Source organism: Lycorma delicatula, chromosome 1 (assembly GCF_047948215.1).
Source record: "Lycorma delicatula isolate Av1 chromosome 1, ASM4794821v1, whole genome shotgun sequence".
NCBI lineage: Eukaryota > Metazoa > Arthropoda > Insecta > Hemiptera > Fulgoridae > Lycorma > Lycorma delicatula.
In genome coordinates this window covers 246,897,750-246,922,953 of record NC_134455.1, presented here as the reverse complement: position 1 = coordinate 246,922,953, position 25,204 = coordinate 246,897,750, and the positions used below count along the sequence as shown (strand labels likewise).

Below are 25,204 nucleotides of genomic sequence, written 5' to 3'. Positions count from 1 at the left end.
AAAGCTGCTACTATCTTGCTTGGTATTAATATAATTTGGTATTAAAAGAGAAAGTACATGCTGCATGAAAGTCCTATAAGAATCTACTCTGATTATAGGAAACTCTGCAGAATTATGACCTCCCTTTACATACTCTAGATTCATACCCTTTATCACTCTTCCTTTAACATGAAGTATCATAAGTCATAGCAATAGTCCCAAAGTTCATTCTCTGGCACTATATGGTTTTCAAGCAGCTGGCAGGACAGCCAGTTCTCTATGCTTGGACCAAGTATACAATGACTCCTCCTGAATTAATGATCAGGGAGCCATGTTTCCTGTACAGGATTTGCACGAAAAGGTTCTGAAATGCCTAATAAGTAAAGCCAGCCCATCTGCAACTACTAAAATCTAATATTAAACACTGCACATGCAGTATTAGCAACGTTTAGGATTTTTTTTTATATTTTCTTTTTTTATTTAACAATAATTAGTCAATGAATGAACATGAACAATTTCACACTATGATAGCTCATTTACTTCAATGTAACAGACATGACAGATAATTTTTTTATTGAGCAATATTCTAATGAAAACATTTTTGTTAACTTTTTTTTTTACAGCAGTTCCAGAAAGTTAAAAATTACTTCCACTACATTCTGAGGGCTAACCGTCACAGATAAGCTACAACATTATATATTTCCATAAGATAAAACTTTTTTTCCCAATAATTTAATCCCTAGGGCCAATCAACAAGTTATCAGCCAGACAGGTGAGGAACCTAAAATACCTCTCACCTAGTTCATTACAAAACTGATTCTATTCTTCTCACCTTGGATTCAATAAATTATAATAAAATGCTTTCTAATAAAATTATTATTTTTTTAATCCTACATAGATTAGGATTAACAATCTTTTAATTAAATTATAGTCCATTAAAATGATCACGTCATTAAAATGTTTCCCCAGCACTGCAGAATATAAATTTGAAATACATAATCCACTTTCACCTACTTAAGAATTGGTTAAAAGAATTTCCGAAACACTTTCACAGAATTTATTCTTTGAACAAACAAAGAAGAACTGGTATGCCAGTTCTTCTTTGTTTATGATTATCAGAAGTAATCATACAGAAGTATGATTACTTCTGTAGAAAAAAATTAAGTGTGTGTGTGTGTATGGGGGGGGAGGGGGATTAGACATCTTTATAGTTTAAATAAATATTTAAACAATATTTCATATATTCTCAGAAAATAATTAATCAATTATCACTAAAATACACAATGATAATAGCAAAAATTCTCTGAAAACATCCTCACTGAACCTTAAACTTTAGATCTTTGAGTTAATAAAATCATAAACTATTACATTAGGTAATCTTCTTATCCAGAATCGCTTTGTTGATCGTTGTTTACTCTTGCAATTATTGCAATAATATAATTCAGTCTCTGCCAGTTCTTCAACTTCTATGAAACTAGTCAAACAATCTGAAAGACAAAAATTTCAAATAACATTTTCAATAACTATTAGCACAGAATTAATAATAATTATAAAGTAAAATAAATCAGACCCAATTGAACAAGGAACAGATTCTATATGTCTCAGATAACCATGCACAAAATAAAAAAATGATTTCATAACACAAACATCAGAAATAATTTATTTTAAATGTAAAATATGTTAGCATATATCAATTATAGGGAAAATAATGAAAGCATGTTTATGATTATCAATTTTTACCTTATGATGAAGGATCTGGGGTCAGCTCATTAATTAAATTCCCCTTGCTTGCAGTACAGCCACCCTGTAGGTCCATCTACCATTTGTTGACTTATCCCATCTCCTGCCATTTGCAAACAAGCAATGCCTCTGTATCTCTTTACTTGCCCCTAGTAATCTCCCCCCTCTTCCAAATGAAGATGTCCAGGGTGCAAGTCCAACCAATACACTGGCAGCATCACCTGAGGTGGTCCTGTAACTGCAATATTACCCTGTGCACCCAACAAAGAATTACACAGAATCTTCCCCTTTTCAGCATGGCAAACATGACTATGCTCTGTACAATACTTTCAAGAACACCACCTGTGATAAGACACTCCACTTTGATATACAATACCCCAATGTTGGTAATTTTATCTGATCAATGGTGATTGCCATTTCTTCAGCTTTTCTGACATCTCAATCATGTGTCTCTGTAATGTAATGTTTTATCAATCCACATCCTGAGGTACTTCACTGCAGAGGAAGGATGGACAACACAATGAGTCTGACCCTAAATGAAATCGGCATCAGCTTCTGCCTATCCGAGACCACAACCACTTGGGTCATCTCAGGTGAAAGCCGAAGCCCAACCTCCTGCAGGCATGAGACAATAATATTTATCACCTTGTTCCCAGTATTCTTTACCACCCATTCTGACTTTGCCACCACAACCAGTTCCAAGTTATTGGGGCAAACCTGGTCAGGGCTGTCCCTTAAGGGAGTAAAATGGATAGGACTTTTTGTCATAAGCTATCAAAGGATAGGACTTTGTCATAAGCAATTTTTCACAGTATTGGTACTACAACTATTACATTAAGTATTCCTACACACAAGTCTGAAGCTTATTAGATGAACTATGTAAAGTTCAAAAAATAGAAATATACAGCTATACAGCTATTAAACAAATATACAGCTATACAGCTGTTAAACAAATTCCTATCTTTACTGAGAACATTAAAATAAAATGACCACTACACTGAAAACCCCCAGATTTTAAAACTACCATTTTTTAATTATTTTTTTTTAATTCTCCACCCATCTCCATGATGGAGTGTAGTATCTTTGCCTTTTAGGTATGGCATTTTTCAAACTCTACAAAATTCATTATCATCAATCAGTCAAAAAGCAGATACTTCGGTAATATAGATTTTCCTAGTTCATGAACCAGGAACTGTAAACCCCACTTCCCACAGTTATAAAAAACACCCAGATCCTGCAATTTTATATCAATATTAAAATCCAGAATATTATACAAAGATTTTTATGGATAAAACTGAGGTACAAGAAACTTTTTTCATAATTGTAACATGTTTTTTGATAAATGTGTTTACTTGTAAGGCAGCTCTTTACAGAAATATTTTGATATTAGTCAACATTTTTCTGTAAGATACTCAGCAAACTACCACCTGAATACATGCCAATCTCCCAAGGCAGAGTGGTGGCATCTCATCCTTTAAAACAGGTAGGCAGGGCATTTTTCACACATTACAAAATTCATTACCATCCACCAGTATTTATAAATGGGCATAAAACCTATTGTTACTATATAAATAAAAATCAAATCACTTCAACTACACTAAATTGAATTTAGAACAATCAGACTAAATTCGGTTATCCACACTAAAAGAAATAAGAATTAAAACTTAATGTTAATTATTAGAAGAGAACCAACCAAATATGTTGCATGATGGGGATTTTTGTGAATCATCTCCATTATCTTTATCTCTCAACTTCTTGTATGACTGACACTTTTCTGGAATATCTAGAGATAAATCTAAAAATGGATCGTGCTTTTTTGATTCCATACTACAATTTAAACATCGTACCTAAAAACAAACCAAAATTTTAGAAAAATATTACTACCATTATTATTTCAGTTATGAAATAAATATTTTTTTATAATTAAAAACAAATTTATTATCAAATCATTGTTACTGCCATATTTCAGTAGAAAAATATAAACATTTTTTAACCTCACTACCTCACTAGCTAAAAACCACTACAGTATGCAAACTGCAAATGGTAGAAATAAAAAACTACTACAAAACAAGATTGTTAAAAAAAAATTACTGATGACAAACTGATTCAGCTTGAATAAAAGCTACCGGACTTGAGTGCAGCATTGCAGTAAAAGCTACAATGCACAAGTCTAAACAAAAAAAACTATTTTCAGTCAAGCAATAATCTATTCCGTAAATACAAAATGAATTCACAATGTCCTGATATACAACCATTAGTTAATCACTATGATTGAAGGCAGAAAGAAAAGAAAATAAGTCTGATATCATTAAAATATTTAACACAAATTCATTAAATTACCAACCTCACTTTGCAGCATTCCACCAAAAACGCTGGTTACTATTGAATTTCGCCCTTTTTGGCCAAGTGAAATGTAAGGATTATCTTTCAATGTGGCATCTGGTAATAAATGTAGTAGTTCTGTGTGTAAACGATCTAACATATACCGTAGGAACTCATGGGCATCCTGCTGCTGATATCCACTACAAAAATGAATGATAAACCACAATGTATATAACTGCTTGGTCAAACTCTAAAAGTACATACTAATAAACTAAACTTATGTTGTAACCTTCAATACAACAAGCCACCTTCATGATCCAGCCTTTACCACACTCAAACATCTTAGGATATTTTATGTCAATGGTGACATAGTTCATCATTTAACTACAATTTAAAACTACAGAAATCTTTTCATTAAAAAAAGTTTAGATTATAAATTCAGAAAATGTTTATTCAGAGTTTATCTCACCCATTGACACCTCTGAACAAGACATCTTCATACATTTTAAGTTTTAAGACATAGGAAAACATATCTTAACTGCATGTAAAGGTGTGGGCAGAACAACCCAACAACACTATATGCTAACCTTTTAGCAAAACTCATGGATAAAACTTTGAAAAAGCTGTTGTAAAATTAAAACATTAAAATCATAGCATATAAACACTTGTTATGACGTTTCAGTAGTTCTGCATTGCTGCTGGCTTCATTTAGTGTCTCCTGAGCAACTTCCATTCGCCGTTGTTTTTGTTTGAAATTTAACAATTTTGGAACAAATTTTGCTGTCACACGTTTCACACCCAAAACATACAAAAAAATTTCATGGCATGAGCCAATTGTATGGAATATCTCTATGCATTTTAAACAAAGATTTGAAAAGGAAAAAGTATATTTTTATTACAATCTAAGTTACAAGAACATGATCTTACATAAACTGCATTATTTCCCAGAAAATTTACTAATATATTATTCACCTGTATAAACCTTCACAGATTAACAGAGAAAGTTCAAAATTCATTAAGAACTGTAAAAATTAACAATTCTAAATTAAAACTATTCTTACACTAGGAACTTCATTTTTACTTCTTTGATGATTGCAGCTCACTTAATTACTCAAATTATTAAAGTTAAAAAGTTACTTTAGCTTTAAAAAAACTTCATTTTTAAAAACTAATTCATTTTTCATCCAAATTAATTCAGTTACATGTAATGAGATTATCATATTCTTAATTTTGTTCTTCTTGGTTCAACCTTCCCTATCCTTATCATCATCATCCTTGGTATCCTTGGTTAACCCTTGGTATCCTTGGTTAACCCTTGGTATCTTTCTCATTATCCCTACTTGTTACTAATTTTTTCTGATGTTAACCTCTGTTAAGTTTTTCTAGTAGGGTGAAAAACCTTTTTTGATTTGTGCAGTACAATGGGGATGTACATGTACATAGTAATGGTTCATGTAATGCACATGTTCATGGTAAATATTTATGTTCATAATGATATACACCATTATCCATGGTAAAACAGAAAAACAACCAAACAATTTAAATCATGAGGAGAAAATCATAAAAGAACGAACTGAAATCAACAAAAGACAATAGATTGTTCCATATGGGATGAGAACAATATATGAGTCATATAAGTGTCATTCATAAATTTATAAAGAAAATAAAGATTTCACCTTGAAAACAAAGGTATATATAAAGCAAAGCCTGACTGTGCCATCTTAATCATAACTGCAAATAACAATGTCATTAAATATTCCTATCACAACATAGAACCTCACTTCATTCTATTAGTGTGCAATTAAATTAACCATTTACCTATTTTGAAACTCAAAATTACAAAATCTCAATTGAGTTTGTAAATTTATAGGAACAAAAGAATTTTTCATGTAGTTATTATATTTTTATCAATATACTTTAATCAACCAACTTACCGAAATCTAGGGACTACTTTCCATATAACGAGGAACAATGATTCAGGAGAAATAGCACTTTTTGCAGTACCTTGATCAGTCAGGCTAATTAAAACTTTACGCAACTCCTCAGCCATCAGCTCATCATTTAATTCACGAAAACTGCGAGACTGATATACTTTGCCACGAGTTGAAATAGCATTCTTAACACCTTCAAGAGATGGCAACTGACGGAAGTACAAGCAAAACTCCTGGATATTGCTAAAAATACATAATAATGCATTAAGAGTTATTCTTAAAAATATAAGTAACATAAAAAAATAAGTGATGTCAGTTTATGTATATGCAAAAAAATAATAAGTAATTTTTTTTTAAAACAATAACACAAAAAAATAATTTTAAAATATAAGATGTTAAATGCTAATATCTAAAACCAAGGCTTACAATAAAACACATTTCTAGCTTAGTGAGCAATTACTCATGCTTCTCAGGAGAGAAAATTTGACAACATTCTTAGCATAAACTTTTAATGTTTAAAATCTAAAAGTTACAAACCAGCACACCCCAAGCTATCCACAGCAAGTTCACAGTTTTAACATCACTTGATTCCCACCTACCTAAACTTTACTGTCCATGTACAGACAATGGGAACCAAATTATTAAAAAAAATACATATATTTATAAACCCTTCTTGAGAAATTCAGAACAACTGCTTAGATATTATACAGCTTATATATATATATATATATATATACATACAGCTTTCATTGTTGTGTAAAAACAGTTCAAAATAATATTAGTTCATATAAATAATTATATGTTTGCATTAAACAAAAAAATAAAACTTGTTACTAAAACATATTAGGACAATTATATAACTTGTTTAAAAATTTAGATTATCTAAATTTAATTATGGTCACTTTGCAAATAGCACTCTCACTACTTTTTAGGGCTGTATTTGATCTTGCTTACGCACAAATTATAATACTGAAAAATAATGAAATAAAAACTTAAAATAATTTAAGAAAAAAATTTTTTTTACAGAATCCATCATAATATTGTGAAAGGAAAGCAGTTTTGTTTCATTTCATTTAGGCAGGCGATAAAAGCTTTTAATAATCACTTCTATAAGATAATAAACAAAATTACATAATAAAATATCTTATTAAATTACTAATATGCTTATCAATTTTATTTCATTAAGAATTAACTTAATTTTTATTTTGGTATTACCTATTAAATCTAAAGAATACCGCTTTTAGAATGAAAAATATAATTCACCAAATCCATTATCACATAAAAAGTCACAGGAGATAACAAAATGAGAGGAGAATTCTGTTAACAACTGCAATCAATGTGAACAACAGATTCTCTATTCATTACATCTACATTTGTCAAGATAAAATTAACCAGCTTTTTTTTTATTCTAGTTTTGTTAAAAAAATTTGTTTATACAGAAGTTAAACATATTTTATTGGTAATTTTAAGATCAAAACAAGAGAAAGTACCAGGAGAAATACAGGTAAGTGGTAATTACAACTACATCAATAGGTTGTTGAGCACACTCCCTGAAAGAATGACTGGAATAGTTAATTACATTTGGTACAAGGCACAGGTATGCATTTCATGATAAGACAGAGAATCTGATAAGGTAACATTAATATGATAAGCATTGGTTTAACTGTACATAATGAACTTTACTTTAGTCAGTTTACCAAGCCTTACATCTAGTTTTTGAAAATACGACTTGTTTATGATTAACAAAAGTTACAAAACAGTTTAAATATCTATCTACAACACTGTTTTATACTTTATGTCGACATTATGAAAGCATTGTAAAATTTTGAAGTTTACTTATCACTATTAAAAAAGATCCTAATAATATTTAAATCTCAAACAAAGCCAAAATCAAACAGCCCTTAACTTATTCAAATTCTTTCCCTCAGGCTAAGGGCCATGTCATCTGCACATACAAAACTCCTCATTCCTTTAGGTTTAGTCGGCCATTTCCAGAATGCTATCCCTAGGAAGGCACATTTTCTTATAGCCTCCATTTACTTTTCTTACCCTGCAAATCAACAAAGAATCTTCAATCGCCAATTAACTCGGTAACAATATCTGTTAGTTTAGTTTATTGTCTCTAGTCACATTAAACAATTTTTCAGCTAAAACTCTTGCCCATGGAGTCATATGCAGATGATAGATCAATTAAGGATGCACCACTAATTTTCTTAGTTTCAAAGCTATTCTCTGTGTGTTAAATAAACTTATTTTGAATACCACTAAAAAAACAAAAAATATATATATTTTTTTTATAATAAAGTCTGATTTTGATGAACTAAAACAAAAATATAGCTTTTAGTTCATGTAACATTACACAAATGAATGATTCTGCCAGAAATACAAAATTTTATTATACAAATATCATTTTATTAAAAATTTTATAAGTCAAATTAACCTGATAAAATCTAATAATAAAAAGTTAAATATCTAAAATAATCTCTAAATGCAAGAAATGACAATAATAGAAAAAAATTAAACAGCGAGCTAAGAAAAACTGATTAAGTTTATCTCAGGCCTGAAACCTTACGTAGCTATTGCAAAGACAATTATCTCAGGATAACAGGCTTTTTGTTGACTTTTAGCTTTGGCAAGGCTTTTATATCAACTGATGGCAAGTTGGGGGGTAAATTTGATTTTTACATCAGCTTTACGACTATAATAAACTATTTCCCACTATTCTAAAGCATGCGAAAGTCCAACAATTTTAATTTGAAGATTAAAACTTCTACACAATGTAACTAATATTCACACAGTTAAGAAACAATCATATTTGTCACATATGAGTAACATTACAGTATAAAAAAATTCACAAATGAAACTCATGCAAACAAGATAAATATTAATTACAAAAAAGGAAAACCTTTTGAAAAAGTTCTTCAAACAATACACCTGCAACAACTATCAAGCTCTATAAGAATTGTTTTTAAACTAAAAAACACTTATAGTATAAACAATATCTGATATAAAACCTTAAAGACTGAAGGACTGCATTCATAAAACATGTATTCCCTAGATTGCGCAAGCCAACAACTTTTTTTTCTCTTTTTGGGCTCTTTGTGTGTACAGTACTACCTCCTCGCTGTCTTGAGCACTGGACATTTTCAACACTACCGTTTCCACTATCAGCAGAATGTGACCTAAAAACAAAACAAAAATCCACAACAATTTTAATTTAGTAAGTATTCTTGTATACTTACATAACTGCACTTATGAATCTAAATTTTTTAATGCATTAGCTATTTATATCTACTTGTAAACATGGTTTACAAGGTTTACAAGTATACCTTTTTAGCATAGTAAGTGGATGACTTGTCACCTGAGAGGCACTGTTTGATCTTTAGATCAAACAATGATTACAGCAAATTTTCTCAAATTTCCTAAAACATTTGTCGGCATTTTTTATATTTTAAAATATAAATAAAACATTTTTTTATGAAACCAATTTATATTTGGGTCATTCATTTGAAAACTTTAATGCAAATATTAATGTCTGTAAATGATATTAGTTTCACTAATCAACTCTCAGTGAAAAAAATTTTCACCATTTTCACTGTAAACAAAAATTTACTTGTAATTAAAATAATTGTAATTATGTACCTGGACAATTCTGTCATCAGTTGTTGATATGGGTTATTATTTTTCCTTGTCAACAATTAGAAAAAAAGATGCACTTACTATATAAATTGAAATTTGAAGTTTTGGTCAAACTCAAGGCTTTGGCCACAACAGTAATAATAAACTAAAGCTTGTTTACTATGTAACATTTTTTCCTTTTCTTTTTTAATAATAATTTTTCTTACAGTCACTTGGAAAGTGTAGTAAAAACACATATTGCATATGTAATAATACATATATACATACATATCGCATGTTCACTGTTGAACAAGGATACTGAGATAATGGGAGAAGAACACAAATGATTTATTATTTAAATTCCAGTTCACTAAAGTCACAGCTTCTAGTTTTCAACCACTGTCCAAAATGGAATACTCATTATGCATTCTTCACCTGTTTGTAACCAAACACTTACTCCGAATACTACTGCACATTGTGATTACTTTTATCTTTGGAACTAGGGCCTGATTTGCAGTACCGGTACCAGTACCAGCACTCGACCTGCCCTTTTTAATTGTTCCAAGTCCAATAATGTCCATTGTTTGTACCTTCTACACTTTTCTATAAAATCTTTTCTAGAAAAAATTCATTTTTTCATTTCTTCTAGACTTTTACAAAGCTTGTTAAAACCAAATTTTTAATTTGTTACTGCCTTTTCAAAATCAAGTTGGAACTATACATACAATCAATAGAAATCTACCAAAAATGTAGATCTTAGGATAAAAAAAGTAATTTCACACTATGATGATTCTGATGTATCCACACCTACCACGAAGATACTCTAATCTCTATTATTTTAGTGTTTTTCACTTAGCAAATTTACAATTTCTCTTAAATTTGCTCAGTTTTAGTTTAGTTTTTCATTTAGTATTAAAATCAATTCAATGTACTTAAAAATTTCACTCGGTTTTACCCATATTGTCCAATATCAGTTTGACAAACAGAATCTTTACTAAAACACACCTAAAAATAAACACTCTAAACAATGGACAGTTTTAAAATACCCATATCTTGAAACAGGGTCTGAATAAGAAGAAATGTCTGTAAAAATAGCCTGCATTTTATTTCTATATGTTACAAAACGTGACTGTAATAAAAGTTCTGATAGATAGTCTGTGTTCATCCACTATATTCTAATTTGTGGGCAGGTGTTTATCAATCTTTAACTAAAAAAGAAAAAGTTTATTATATGACTTCCTGCATGAATCATGATAACACACTTGACGTTTATAAGACACAGAGCAATTGCTTCTCGGCCTTTGGCCCCATACTGTAAACTTACATTGCAATATCGGGCGATTTTCTGCAAGAATAGTGTTCTACGTACACGTTGTTAGGGCTGCACAACGATCGGTGGCGGTTAGTCAACCTATGTTGCTGCAAAGAGCAAACAAAACAGCAGCATAGTGTGTTGCAGTAGTGCCACATTTGACTAAATAAGGACATTTCTTTTGTATATTGGTGTCCCTATTCATAGTTAATGAGGCCAAAGAAAGTTTCAGATCCTCTGGCAGGTTTGGGAAGAGATTTTGCTCAGACCTCACCAGTGGTCATATAGGAGCATTTAGCTTTTGACAAGTCAAGTGGGTTGTGTGAGAACGAACAGCCCATCTTGAGGAAGAGATTCTTCAACGCTCACCTTGCTTTGGGTTAGGTGATAAGACTCATTCAGGCTGTGTATGTAGTGCCTGGCATCACAGTTGGTGAATTTTCTTTTAAGCTGCAATGAAATAATCCGGGGGAGGTTGCTCGGAGAACTTGGTTGACCTGGCCAAGGACTTGGTAGCTGGGGATACCTTCCAGCCGAGAAGGTCAATCAGCAGATCTCCACTGAGGCCCCGGCCCTCCGCAAAGGAGGTCTCTGAAATCTCCACAGGGGTAATGGAGCTGCACTACCCATGCTGCAGATTGCACTAAAACTTCTGCCAAAATCTCAGTCACGAGTTGTGCAGGGAAGACTGCTGTCGAATCTGCACAAGGAGTGCGCAGCAATGGGGGGAGAGCCAAGCCCAAAGGGCGGCTTCCCATGAAGTCTGGAAAGACTGAAAACAGTGGTGCAGTGATCGGTCCTGAGCAGGAGGTTACTGGAGGGAAGACTGCTGTGCGGCAGGTGAACTCTGGGTCCAACAGTTTGGAGTGATCAAGATGCAGGCAGAATGGTCCAAAATCTCCTCTAAAAAGGAGTTGAAGATTGCGTTGGAGCTTTGACAGTTAGTAAGTAGACTCCTACTTGAAAGGATGTGCATTGCTGGTCTCAGGTCTGGCACTAAAATGTGAGGGACACCAGGGCGCCAACCTTGCCTTGGATTCAGTCATGTCACGGCTATCCGGCAAGGTTAACCAGGTAATGGAAGGAGTTAGGGGCTTCAAGCCAGTGATGGGTGAAGATCTTGGCAAGCTCCACAAGTCATAGATGGAGGAGAAGGTGAAAAAGCCTGCTCCTTCACCACAGTAGCTGCTGCGCCCGCACCTAGGTGGATTGGTGTATCACTGCCAGCCCAGGTGCTGGCAGCCAAAATTAAGTGGGCCTGTCAAGGTGGTCCTAATAAAATCTGGTCTGGGGGCTTCATCAGTAGCAACAAAGCAACCCTTAAGAAGGTTCTAGACTCTAGGAGAGAGATCCAAGTGTCTCCTGGGTAACAAAAACAAGGGACCATGGCATCATTTTGGAAGTCGTAAGTGAGCAGCAGGCGAAGCAGCTGCTGGAGGCCGACATTCTGGTGAAGACAAGCTAACGGCTCAGTTGCTGGCCGAGTGGAGGCCACAGATATTGGTGTATGATATGCCAAGGTGCAACAAGGATAGAGGAGTCCAAAATCCTGTGCATGGTCAAAATCTGTTATTGGATATGGTCATTGAAGATTTCAATCGGGAAAGCAAGGTGGTTCGGCAGCTGGGGAGGAAGCCCCAAACACTCACGAGGTGTTGCAGACCTTGCCAAAGATCTGACAGGTCTTGGTGGGCGGTGAACATTGTTTTTCGGGTGGATTTGATGTAGGGTCGTCAACCATATAAAGGTCGCCCAATGCTTTAAGTGTCAGGGCTTTGGTCACACCTATGTCTGCTGCTAGGGCACAGGTCAGCCAATTGCCCTGCCAAATGCACCGCCTGTACCTTTGTGAAAGGCAGTGATGCTGGACACCGGATCGGGAGTAGGCAGTGCAGGGTGTATGATATTGCTCGGGTGAGAGCTGTAAAAAAAATACAGTTTATGGCAATGCCATAAACTGTATTAAAGGGGGAAGCCTTTGAGGGTGGACTCCACCATGCTGAACACTTGCACCTGGAGCAAGATTAACGCTTGCACCTGGAGTTAAATCTACATCACTCCCAGACGGCCACCATTGAAGACAAGAGGCTCCTTGAGGGGTACAACCTCGAAGTCCTCTTGGTCCAGTAGCTGTACGCAGTCACGGATAGGGTGATATCGGCTTCCGCAGGGTGGATGTTATTCATTCTCGTGGGAGACGGCCGCTCTCCATGATCACGGTTGGCTCAGATTCGTTGAGTGTCTTCTTCATTAAGCGTCTCATTTGTCCAATGAGCAATTAACTGTCATGTGAATCACAAGGGGTATGCTCAATGTCATACTAGTGTCTGAATACTTCCAGCTTGGAGTATCAATGAGTTGCTGGCGAAGTTGGGAAGGATTCTGGATGGTCTCCCGGGCACCAGAGTGCTGGTTCCTCTGGACACTAATTCCAAGTCTTCCGCCTGGGGTTCACCACTCACTGACCCCAGAGGTGCTGGTCTCAAACAGTTCATGGAAGCCAGGAACCTCTACTTGATTAATGATGCAGAACAACCGCCACTCTTCCTAACTGGAAGAAAGTTACATTGATGTCACTGTGGTGACAAGCGACTTCCTGCAAAGTACAAGTAGTTGGACTGTCTGGCTCGAGGTCAGTGTGAACAAACAGAAGCTTATAACCTATGAGATCGTTTATGGAGGTAGTCTAGAGCTCCATATTCGGGTCGCTATAATCTAGGGGACCTGGATCAGCAGCTTTCAGGCTACTGGAAGGTGGCTTGGATGAGGGTGCTCTTAAAATCAGTAAAGGATCCTAGTGAGGTCAGTAGTTATTGAGGCATCAGCCTCTTGCCAGTTATCAGTAAGTTGCTGGAAAGGCTGGTTGTGGAACGGCTCTGGGATAACATTGATATGATCTGTTTCCTAAATCGAAGCCAGTATGGCTTCATTAAAGGGGTTAACACCAAGGACTGCATCTTAAATGCTCTTGCCAAGAAGGAAACCGCTGACTAAATATTTGACAATCTTTATTGACATACAGGCAGCATTTCCTTCCTTGTGTTGTCGTTCTGTCCTCTACGAGTTGGAACGCTGCAATGTTCCTGTAGCCCTACAGGCCGTAGTACGTGACTACTTGTCTAACCACACGGCTCTGTTTAAAAATGCACACCTTAAAAATGCACACCTAGTTGTGGAAAAATCAGTCACCAGGGGAAGCTCGCACGGTTCTGTTCTCAGTGCCTTATAGTGGAACCTGGTTTTTGATGGATTTCTGGAATTGACTTTCCAGAAGGGGTCACAGCTCAGGCTTTCGCCAATGACTGTCTTCTGTCAGTTTGTGGTAACTCACGACAGCAGCTAGAAGATCGAGCACAGGCGGCTTTTTCAACTGCAGAGGGCTGGATGGACATGCAAAATTTAAGGATTTCTGTGCCCAAGATGAAGTAATGCTTCTCAAGGGTGCCGACAAATTATCGTACAGTTGGAACCCCTACATTAAGTAATCCGCCAAGTGTGTAATCAGCCAAGTTAGAGTTCATACGTACTTAGGTGTTTTGTTCAATGAGAAGTTGCTGTTTAGCGACCACTTGAATGAATAATTTTGTGTACTGTACTGTTGCATTTTACACATAAACTGTAGAAGCATTGTCTTGCCTGTTATTTAAATCACTTAGTCAAGAGAATATAAAACTAATAAAGTAAATATAAAAGTAATAATGAAAAAGATGAAATAGATCAATGTATGTTAATATATTTGCACAAAATATTTTCATAACACCTGACAAACAGAAGATTTATTTTCTGCTTACATAATTTACACTTTTCTGAGTTTTCACTAAATATACTTTCTACTTAAATTTTGGATATAATTAACATATCCCTTTTACAAACATTTTTTAAGATTAAATCTATGAGTACATGTTATGATGCTTTTTCTGACTGTTCAATAAGCACTTTTACAGGTTATCAAATGAATTTTATTAGTTCCAGGACATGTTTCTCATTGGTCTCATTGACCAATAGAAATGTTTACAGGGTAGTTACTAATTTTTTTTCTAACTTTATTTCTTAGATGAAACATACAACAAAGCCTAGAGAACTAGCAAATGTTTACAATCAGAAAAAAGAATTCAAGAAATAAAAAGAGCAATATCAAAGATGAATCACTAGTTGAGAAATTTTCAAAAAAACAATAACATACCTTTCTAGAAGAGAGGAATTCGTTATGTTAACTTAAAGAAGTTATAATTAGAAGTTAAGAATAATTTTTAAGAATAAATAGTGGAGATATTTACACCATTTGAATTTGGATTAAATTTTCTTTTAGTAAAAGATTAAGAATACATTAATAAAAATTTAATTTCTAAATAAAAAGTTAATTAATATAAAAATGATGAATATTTACATGATATAGTATCAAATATTGTGACAAATTTCTAAATATTATAGTCTGTAAAGTTAAGCTACTCCCATCATACTTTTCGTTTTGAAGACATCTATCTTTTGTCTCAATACTGATGAACCAAATCATCAATGTCTCATATCTGCACTAACTATACTGTCAAAAAATTAATTTCATTTATTCTGATATTACTGAAGAAAAGTCAATGCCACTCCCACTCTTAATTTGTAGGGCATATGTAGGTTGTTTCAATATCCATTGTTCACAGTACTTACAAAAACCCAAACTGTCTAATAATTCTGAAAAAATGGACCTTGAAATTTCAGGAAATTTTTACTAATCAGTAGTAATTGTGAAGCAACATTTATCACAAACAGTGCTAATTTTTTTAACAAGTTCATTACTCACAGGGAAATGTCACTCTCTTCCATCCTCATGTACATTAGTACACCCTTCCCTGAATTTCCTGCACCATTCTCATAAAAAAAGTCACCATTCATTACATTATTGCCATAAACTTCAAGTAGCTCACTTTGTACCTCACAACCAGCAGGAGTTGCGACAATCAGCTCTACATTTCTCCACATACTACTTGAGTAATACAAAACAAAAAGGTGACTGGCTGTGTGTGAGAAGATATTTAATCTTAGCCAATTTCAACTGCATATCATCTGGAGGTTTAATTTATAAATTGCCTACATATCAATAACAAGCAGGTTTTTTAGTTTATGATAATCATAACTGCAACATGTTCAAATTCACAATAATACTAATAGATTACATTCCATGACCTCATAGACTACTTCATACAATACTTCATTCAGAGTAATTAACTGCTTATAAACACCACCAAAATCACTTTTACATTAATGCAAAATGAGTTTCTTAAGGTAAATTTTTAAATATTTTATAAAATTTTTAATTTTAGATATTTTATGTACATAAGCATTATGGCATGATGAATTTTGGTAAACTTTTATCCCCCACCAAATAATTATATTGAGGATAAGTTTATAATACCTAGTTCCTCATGAAATAGCGATTTTTTTTTTTTTTCAATAAACTAGAATCAGAATAGTATCTATCATAAATATTGTATAACCATAAGCAAAATTTTTTAACATTAATTAATAGGCTGGGATTACAAGAAACTAAGGATTAAACTACCTTTTTCGTGAACGAGGACGAAGTGTGCGTCCATTTTGTGTCACGGAAGGTGAATTATCACATTGTGTTGACCAGGCTGATTCCTCACCACTTCCTTCCTCACTTACTCTGTCTCTTCTCCAACTTGCCAAGGCTTGTCTAACTTGATCCACCTGTCCAGTTTTTGTATCATTTACCACATACTCATCACACACATAACTGTAAAAATAAAATCATATGTATAACAAATTATAACTTAACAGTTAAGCGACTACTTCTTTTTGCTACACAACATTTTTTAAAGCTAGTCAATACAAAATTGCTTATCAGTAAATGTGCTGCGTCCAAACTAGGTAACAAAAGTCTCCCTACTTAAAAAGGGATAGTAAACAGGAGGATAAGATCCCTAAACAGAACTTTGAGCTATTTTCCAAACAATCTTTCTCATACTATGCATTCTCCAAAAATATACTATAATTTTATCACGATTGAAAGATCATCAATCTTCCTTATCATTTATCTACACTTTTCCTTAATTTTGATCTCATGTTTGACTAGATGAGATATATTGTATTCTGCAAATTCCATTCTGAGTTTAGGTCATCTGCTAGATAATGAGATAATAAGAATTCTATACAGACGAATTGAGAGGAGAGTGGAAGAAGTGTTAGGAGAAGACCAATTTGGTTTCAGGAAAAGTATAGGGACAAGGGAAGCAATTTTAGGCCTCAGATTAATAGTAGAAGGAAGATTAAAGAAAAACAAACCAACATACTTGGCGTATAGATCTAGAAAAGGCATTTGATAACGTAGACTGGAATAAAATGTTCAGCATTTTAAAAAAATTAGGGTTCAAATACAGAGATAGAAGAACAATTGCTAATATGTACAGGAACCAAACAGCAACAGTAATAATTGAAGAACATAAGAAAGAAGCCGTAATAAGAAAGGGAGTCCAACAAGGATGTTCCCTATCTCAGTTACTTTTTAATCTTTACATGGAACTGGCAGTTAATGATGTTAAAGAACAATTCAGATTCGGAATAACAGTACAAGGTGAAAAGATAAAGATGCTACGATTTGCTGATGATATAGTAATTCTAGCCGAGAGTAAAAAGGATTTAGAAGAAACAATGAACGGCATAGATGAAGTCCTACGCAAGAACTATCACATGAAAATAAACAAGAACAAAACAAAAGTAATGAAATGTAGTAGAAATAACAAATATGGACCACTGAATGTGAAAATAGGAGGAGAAAAGATTATGGAGGTAGAAGAATTTTGTTATTTGGGAAGTAGAATTACTAAAGATGGACGAAGCAGGAGCGATATAAAATGCCAAATAGCAAAAGCTAAACGAGCCTTCAGTAAGAAATATAATTTATTTACATCAAAAATTAATTTAAATGTCAGGAAAAGATTTTTGAAAGTGTTTGTTTGGAGTGTCGCTTTATATGGAAGTGAAACTTGGACCATCGGAGTATCTGAGAAGAAAAGATTAGAAGATTTTGAAATGTGGTGCTATAGGAGAATGTTAAAAATCAGATGGGTGGATAAAGTGACAAATGAAGAGGTATTGCGACAAATAGATGAAGGAAGAAGCATTTGGAAAAATATAGTTAAAAGAAGAGACAGACTTATAGGCCACATACTAAGGCATCCTGGAATAGTCGCTTTGATATTTGAAGGACAGGTAGAAGGAAAAAATTGTGTAGGCAGGCCACGTTTGGAATATGTAAAACAAATTGTTAGGGATGTAGGATGTAGAGGGTATACTGAAATGAAACGACTAGCACTAGATAGGGAATCTTGGAGAGCTGCATCAAACCAGTCAAATGACTGAAGACAAAAAAAAAAGCTAGATAATACTCCTATAATATGATTAATCTAGCAGAGGAGTTGTCTGTAAGCAAATTCAGAGCTTCTGTTTCCTGATCAGTGGCTTTGCAGTAAAGGCCTTTGAATCCCTCTTAAGATACAAAATTTCAATTTAACTAACCCTTCATCATTAATTTGTGAGAATGGTTAAATTAATAAATGTAGCTCTGCAGCATTAAACTTTATGCTTATTAAATACAAGGTAAATTAGGTAACTAGACAAATTCAAATTCGTGTTATTTAACAGTAACAAAAATGTCTTCATTCCTCCAGAATTTAAGATTTATCACATTTTACATCATTAAATTCACAACAAGAAAGTTCCGAATTAATTTTAACATTTAGCAGATGTTTAACAGTAAATACTGAAAGTCTACCCTTTCTGCAAACTAAACGTTCCCGTAACTGAAATAACTCAACTTGAGCACATGTCCCAGGCATGTGAAAATGGTTAAGAAACTTAAAATGGTTAAGAAACAGCATACTTAACCAGTTTAGAAATACTGCACAAAATTAAATATCAGTCTTTTGAAACACCTCAAAAATTGCTTTCCACTTCTCAATAGTATCTGTACTTTTTCAGATCTTGAACCACAACCTACCCTTTGGTTTTCAATTGCCTGGTTCAACAACATACATTCATCAAATAGATCAATATTTACAAAATATTTTATAATTTCATTAACAACTTGTGCACTCTATTCTAAATCAGATCAGGCAATTTCAATTCGTAAATTTATCCACCGAAACTTACTAATTTTATCAAAACTGGTTCTCCACAACTCTTGGATACTAGAATTATAAAAATACACTTGAGAAGAATTTTTGTTCCTGAACATCATTTTCTTTTAGAGTGTATAGCAATTCTTTGGCAGAAGACTATAAATTTGTTGGTTTTCTTTCATGATCTTGATAAATTAATTCAAAATATGTGTGAAATGCTTCTGTTGCTGTGATAGAATTAGCTTCCAATTTCAGAACTACATTGTTAAATAACTGCACAGTACAACACCATACAAAATTTCAAATAGTTTACTTTCTACATTTTCAACAAAAAAATTAATTTTGGACATTTGTCACAAGATAAGAAGTATACGTTTAGGCCAATATAAGATAGAGAATCACATGCTATTTTTACTGAATTATGTACAATGTGGGCTGAACAACAAATTCCTAAAATAGATCTTAATCACTGAATTTTTCTGAACACATTTTCATTCCCCTTTCTCTTCACACCACCAAAATTTGTTAGTGTTATCAGCAGTATAAAAATCAACTTTTCTTCCAAGTTTGTATTTTTTCACACACTGCAAAAGAGAGTCAAAATTTCACAGCACATAAAAATTTCAAAGTTTCACTTGAATTCCCTCCTCCAGACTAAAATATCTTACAACAATCTTCAGTTTGAGCTATCCATCATTACTGTTACATAATTAATATTTTCCAAAGAACACAACACATATCAAATATAAATGGCGAAACAACGTTAACAATAATTGCCTCAGTTCTGGTTCTAGCAGATGAAAATTTTGGGTCATAAAAGTTTTTAACCAGTTTAAGATGTGCAGTCTGCTCTTTTGAAACTTGAGTTCGTGTCTAGCAGTGTGGTATGAAAATGTCGCTTCTTTAGCAGCAAATTCCAGATCACTGTTATTGTTATTCCCTCTTTGGCTTTAAAAAATCTCTTATGTTTGTTGACACAGACACAGTAGCATTAACAGCACTCCTATGTTTAGCTGTTTTCACATGATCTTCATTATCACACTTTTCTTTATATGCAACAGAAAATTCTCCAGCACACAGTGTGCAATAATCTTGTTCATTGTTACTGTCATTATACAGTTTCAAAAATGTGTATTCCTGTTGCAGGTTAACATTAAACACACATTTTCTTTTGCCCATTGCTAAACAATGAGACAAAAAACGAATAGGGGTATAAAATGACAAAAACATGTAGATGAGTCACTTCACATACAAAACCACCAAACACATTGCCTCTGTTCTGTTGCCAAACAACTAAGTAAAAAGTTGTGGCGAAACCAGTAGCCATGCATTTGTCAAAATTGATGTCAGCGCTTGCTCCAAAGTCAGCTGAGGGTCACAGCTGTAAGAGAATGTTTAAAAATGCGATGTCTAACATATAGGTCTAAAAATTCTTGCCAGTCAGTCATAAAATTCTCAACCCCAAACAGCACTAAAAAACCAGGATTGTCGGGGCTTATCACAGACTTATGGTAAGCCTAATTATACATGACTTAAGTTTGATAGAACTTGTTTTTTTACAAAGTTCAGAAAGAGACTAGAATTTCAAACAGAGTAAAAATTTTAACAATTACACATACTCATAAATAAAAGAAATTGAAAAAGATTTTTTTTATTTTAATTTTTAAAACTTGAAAAGTTTTATATTTATTTGAAATTTTCATAAAGAAGTTAATAACTAAACATAGGCACTGTAAATTTAATCTTACACCAATGAGATTGGATACCATATAATTTTAGTAGTGCAATATGTTACTGTTATCATAATTTCTAAAGGATAAGGCACTGAATTCTTTTAGGCTTGAATATAAAATTATATTATCAATATAAAAAACAATCTTTTCTATAGTACAATGATTTCACGACAAAAAAATAGTACCAAGAAAAGTTCTTACACAAAGGTCAAAAACTTTAATACATCCACAACTTTTTTAATAATGGTAGTGGCAATGTATCACCCAGAACTGACAAGGTATTTTTTTAGTCATGCTGGGTCTTTTAATGCACTTAATGAAACTGATTTGATCTTGTATAAAACATTATATCAAATTAAAGATAAAATTCTAAATTTTAAATACAATCTACAATTTTAATACTATTAATTAAAATTTTGGCTAGTGTTCAATATTTTCACAATAAAACCAACATTCAATGTGGGTTTACACCTAATCCTGACCCCCCCTGGGGAAAAATCATCCTTCTTGTGACGGACCCCAGCCACCATACTACCCCTCTCCATTTCTAGTCCTGATTGGCTTTACCAGAAGTCATCTTTTAGACCCTCTAAACCTGATAACCATCACAGTCGTCAGTTTTTAGCCACTGTCAGGATGCCACCAATGCAAAATGCCTTGGCAAACATTTCCGTCAGTGTATTTATAAAACTTATTATTGCCTTCGTATGGCTTCTTCTAACCACTACCACCCACCATAATTTACAACCATCAACTATCACATTAACAGATTCACAGAAGCATGATCCCCACACTTTCCTCTGAAGGTTTCACATAAAACTTGAATAATTATTTGATTGAGTCTTTAAACAGCAAAAATATCCTCATACCCACAAAACCAGTGCTAATCGCATCGATAATTTTATCTTACAATTCAATTTACTCAAAGCCCTCTTGATTTACTTAAAAATAAAGAAACAAATTCAACAAATGGTTTTAATGAAAATATACCCTATCACTCTCTCTGCTCTTGTTTGCTTTGGGAACAAGGTCAATGCCTACACTCTTCCACAGATCAATCACAGTTCTCGCACATCCATTCTCACCCTAACAGCAATTACCTATGCTAACCAGGAGAAACACCAAAATGGCTATCTTAGCAAAGTCAGCACCCAGGCGGCCCCCGAGCCACCTGGGTTGCTATTCTACCTATACATTCACCAGACCCTTTCAGCCATCCTCCAAGGGTTAAGTCTCAGGAAGCCAGCAACCATGTTCCACTCCCTTTTAGTTATCCAATTAACTTGCAGATCAAAACCAGTATTGATCCTTGCAAGCTTCCTAACTACTCTGATTCAATCAACCTTACCTGCCATAAATGGAAACCTTGGTTGTCTTTCTTTTATGCCCTAAGAGGCAAGTTGGCCTACCTACCAGGCATCGTAACGTAATTGGCATTCAGTCACAAGGATATCAATGGGCTTAATACCAGAAATAAGAACAGCCTCTCATGAGAGTCCCACAGGCACCAATCGCAGATAACATTAGAAGATTCTGAGCTCTCAACAATATTTCTTTAACGTTTGTACCTCATTCGATGAATCCAGACAGGTGCAGCATACAGCATTATAGCTTCGCACACACACACACACCCTTATATAGAACTTACATGGTTCTAAAATTAAGCCCCCAATCAAGTGAACCGCTTTTCCAACACTGAAGAAAGCATTACAAGTTTTTTGGGAGCATATTGAAGGTGCACACTGAATTAAAGTCTCATCAAGGATAACACACACCTAAGTACTTCTGCAGCAGTTCATACCTAATTTGATGACTTTGCCATTGATACATAAGGACATTGTATAACAGCCAGTCTGCCCTTGACCAACATCATTGTTATTTTCTCTGGGCTAAACATAATCGTAAGTTTCGAACTCCACAACTGGAGTATCTTGTAAGCCTGGGCTGCCCTGAATTCAATCTCATTCCTCAAATCGTTTTTAACCAGCAAAAGCTCAGAAGTGATTACTTGGTAACATCAACTGCCCAGAGCAGGAGTCCTAAAACACTAACCTTTACACAGACAACCTTTAGACAAACCTAGACAACTTTTAGATAGAATCTTTCATACTTCTGAAACGCCATCTCAAAGAACAACATTTCAACTGCTAAAATAACTAAATTACACATTGAGCTCATTCTGCATACTATCACACTTCTGCAGCTGAAGCAGAGGTCACCCCACAGATGATTAAAAACACTCCTGATATGTCCAAAAACCTAAGACATACCCAGACTCACTAGAAGAAACAATGCTCATAACTTTAAGAATAGCTTCTTCCGTTCCCCTGCCTGGGCAAAAGTCATACTGATCATCCATCAACAACTTTCAATGAGTTGTTGTATCACTAATATGAGGACAAAACGTTCTTAAAAACCTTTCCAAAAACTGACAAGTGTTAAAGGCCTATAAGAGAAGCTCACAATATTGTCCTATCACCACCTTTAAACAATAATTTTAGAACACCTTTTTCCAATAAATAGACAGCAAAGAGCATCCTATTAAAAATTCTAGTCAAAAGTACCAATACAAATTCCAACAGAACAGAAAAGGAGCTCCACCGTGAGTGATTCCATCAAAACGAGGGGCTTTATTCCTACTAGAATTGCAAATTACCTAACAATACCTATGCCTCAGTAACATTCACAAATAAAATATCAAAAGTGAAAAATAGCAACTTCCTCCTGGACTCAAAGATTGGTTTTTTGGCGTTTTTTGTTTGGTTTGTTGGTTGTACATTGTTGGTTAGTGAATTGTGAATGTGCCTTGTCAATTTTCATGAATTTTGGACATGGATTAATATAACTTTTTTCTTTTTCCTAAGGGTCTGTACCTCCCATAAGAAATACATTAAAGTTGGTTTTACATAACCTATTACTTGGTGAATATTATTCTAGATTGATCGGCAAGTTCTGCAGGAAGAATACGTCATCATTCTTCTGATAAACAAGAACTTCTTTAGCCTCCAATCCCAAATCCCTCTTGTATCTGCATGACCCACACCTGACCGCATCTTTTACCGCTCAAATTTTGACCCCCAATTTTACCTCCCCCCAAAACCCCCCCCGTGATCACTCATAATTATGCCATCAACTAGTACCGCTGATCTGCCTAAGGTTGGTGTGCCTGATAAGGGGCCCAAGGAGCAGCCTAAAAAACAAAGAAGAGTGCCTAGTAGTGATTCGGGCAAGGAGGATGTATCGGAGATTGAAACATTAATTGAAGAGATAAAGGGACTTCAGAACTTGTGTAGAAGTCATCCCACAACTAAGAAGACTATTAATCTGTCTGTGAACAGAATCCTTAACCTTGCCATATTGAGGAAATCATTGAGGATTTAGAGGCCAAGAAAAATACATCTGACAAATATACACAAACAGTGAGAACTGAATCGGATACACTGCTGAGCATTTTAAAGTCTAGGACCATTGAGGAGTTAAACAAGTGCTTCCTGGGAGATGACCTAATCAGGCCTATAAAAGGGTGTCAGAGGAAAAGAGACCACCTGACAAGGAGGATCCAACCCAAAGTATATACCCTGGACCTGACTGGAAATAAACGGACCACCTTAGCAACTTATGTTTGTGGGACCTGTCCTGGGGTGAGGGCGAAGCTCAACAAGAGTGCTTTAACCCCTGGTTCTATCATTCACAGCATGGGTTCTGTAGAGATACTAGGTGAAGAACTCACAATGATTAGCGATAACTTCGATTTGGCAGTGGGTGGTGAAGGAGAATACATCATGGACAATGAGGCTTGGCTTATTACTGTGAGATGTAAAAAGTTAGAGGACAAAAGACTCCCCTCGTTAAAGCCCATCAAGGCTAAGAACAAGGGAGGGAGGGTGTGACATTCTGAATCGTCACAAGGCAGGAGGAGTCTTCCCCTACAGGGGTTGGGATGTGGAGAATTGCCCACTGGTATACAATTAAAGGGAAATTAGGGGCAATTGTTGAGAAGACATTGGAGTATTGGGCCAGACAACAGTTGATTGACTGCACATTGTACTTACAAGAGAACCAGATAGGTGTGCTAGACATGATCAACCTAGTGCTACCACTGTGGTTGTACAACAGGAAGGAACAACTTTTGCAGATTTATTACGCAAGCGTAAAACTTCTGTTGCAGATGCTATGACTAAGAATATACTCTCAGTACGCCAAGGAAAGATATTGAAGTTCGGCTGGTTGATTGCTGCTCAGACTCCTGACAAAGTTCATTGATAAAGGACTCTCAATCATGAGGGTCTGATAATACATGTAAAAGATTTGGACATTGAGGTGACTGAAGAGGAAATACTGCTGACTGTGAATAAAGACACTGGGTGGTGACTATTGCGACTGTTACCTCACTGAGACCTGTCTTTGGTAAGATTCAGCATGCAACAGTGATATTGT

General features: G+C 34.4%; 1 protein-coding gene across 2 annotated transcripts in view; it reads right to left on the bottom strand.

Moving 5' to 3' along the window:
- Positions 1-25,204, bottom strand: part of LOC142318271 (ubiquitin carboxyl-terminal hydrolase 3-like) — a 48,415-nt gene that overhangs the window by 6,166 nt on the left and 17,045 nt on the right. For both annotated transcript variants that reach the window (XM_075354836.1, XM_075354837.1), the window contains exons 3-8: positions 16,454-16,651; positions 8,987-9,154; positions 5,976-6,215; positions 4,064-4,241; positions 3,413-3,566; positions 1,348-1,466 (exon numbers count right to left, since the gene is read on the bottom strand). In XM_075354836.1, the coding sequence (XP_075210951.1) occupies positions 1,348-1,466; positions 3,413-3,566; positions 4,064-4,241; positions 5,976-6,215; positions 8,987-9,154; positions 16,454-16,651 (1,057 nt within the window). The remainder of the gene's footprint in view (positions 1-1,347; positions 1,467-3,412; positions 3,567-4,063; positions 4,242-5,975; positions 6,216-8,986; positions 9,155-16,453; positions 16,652-25,204) is intronic.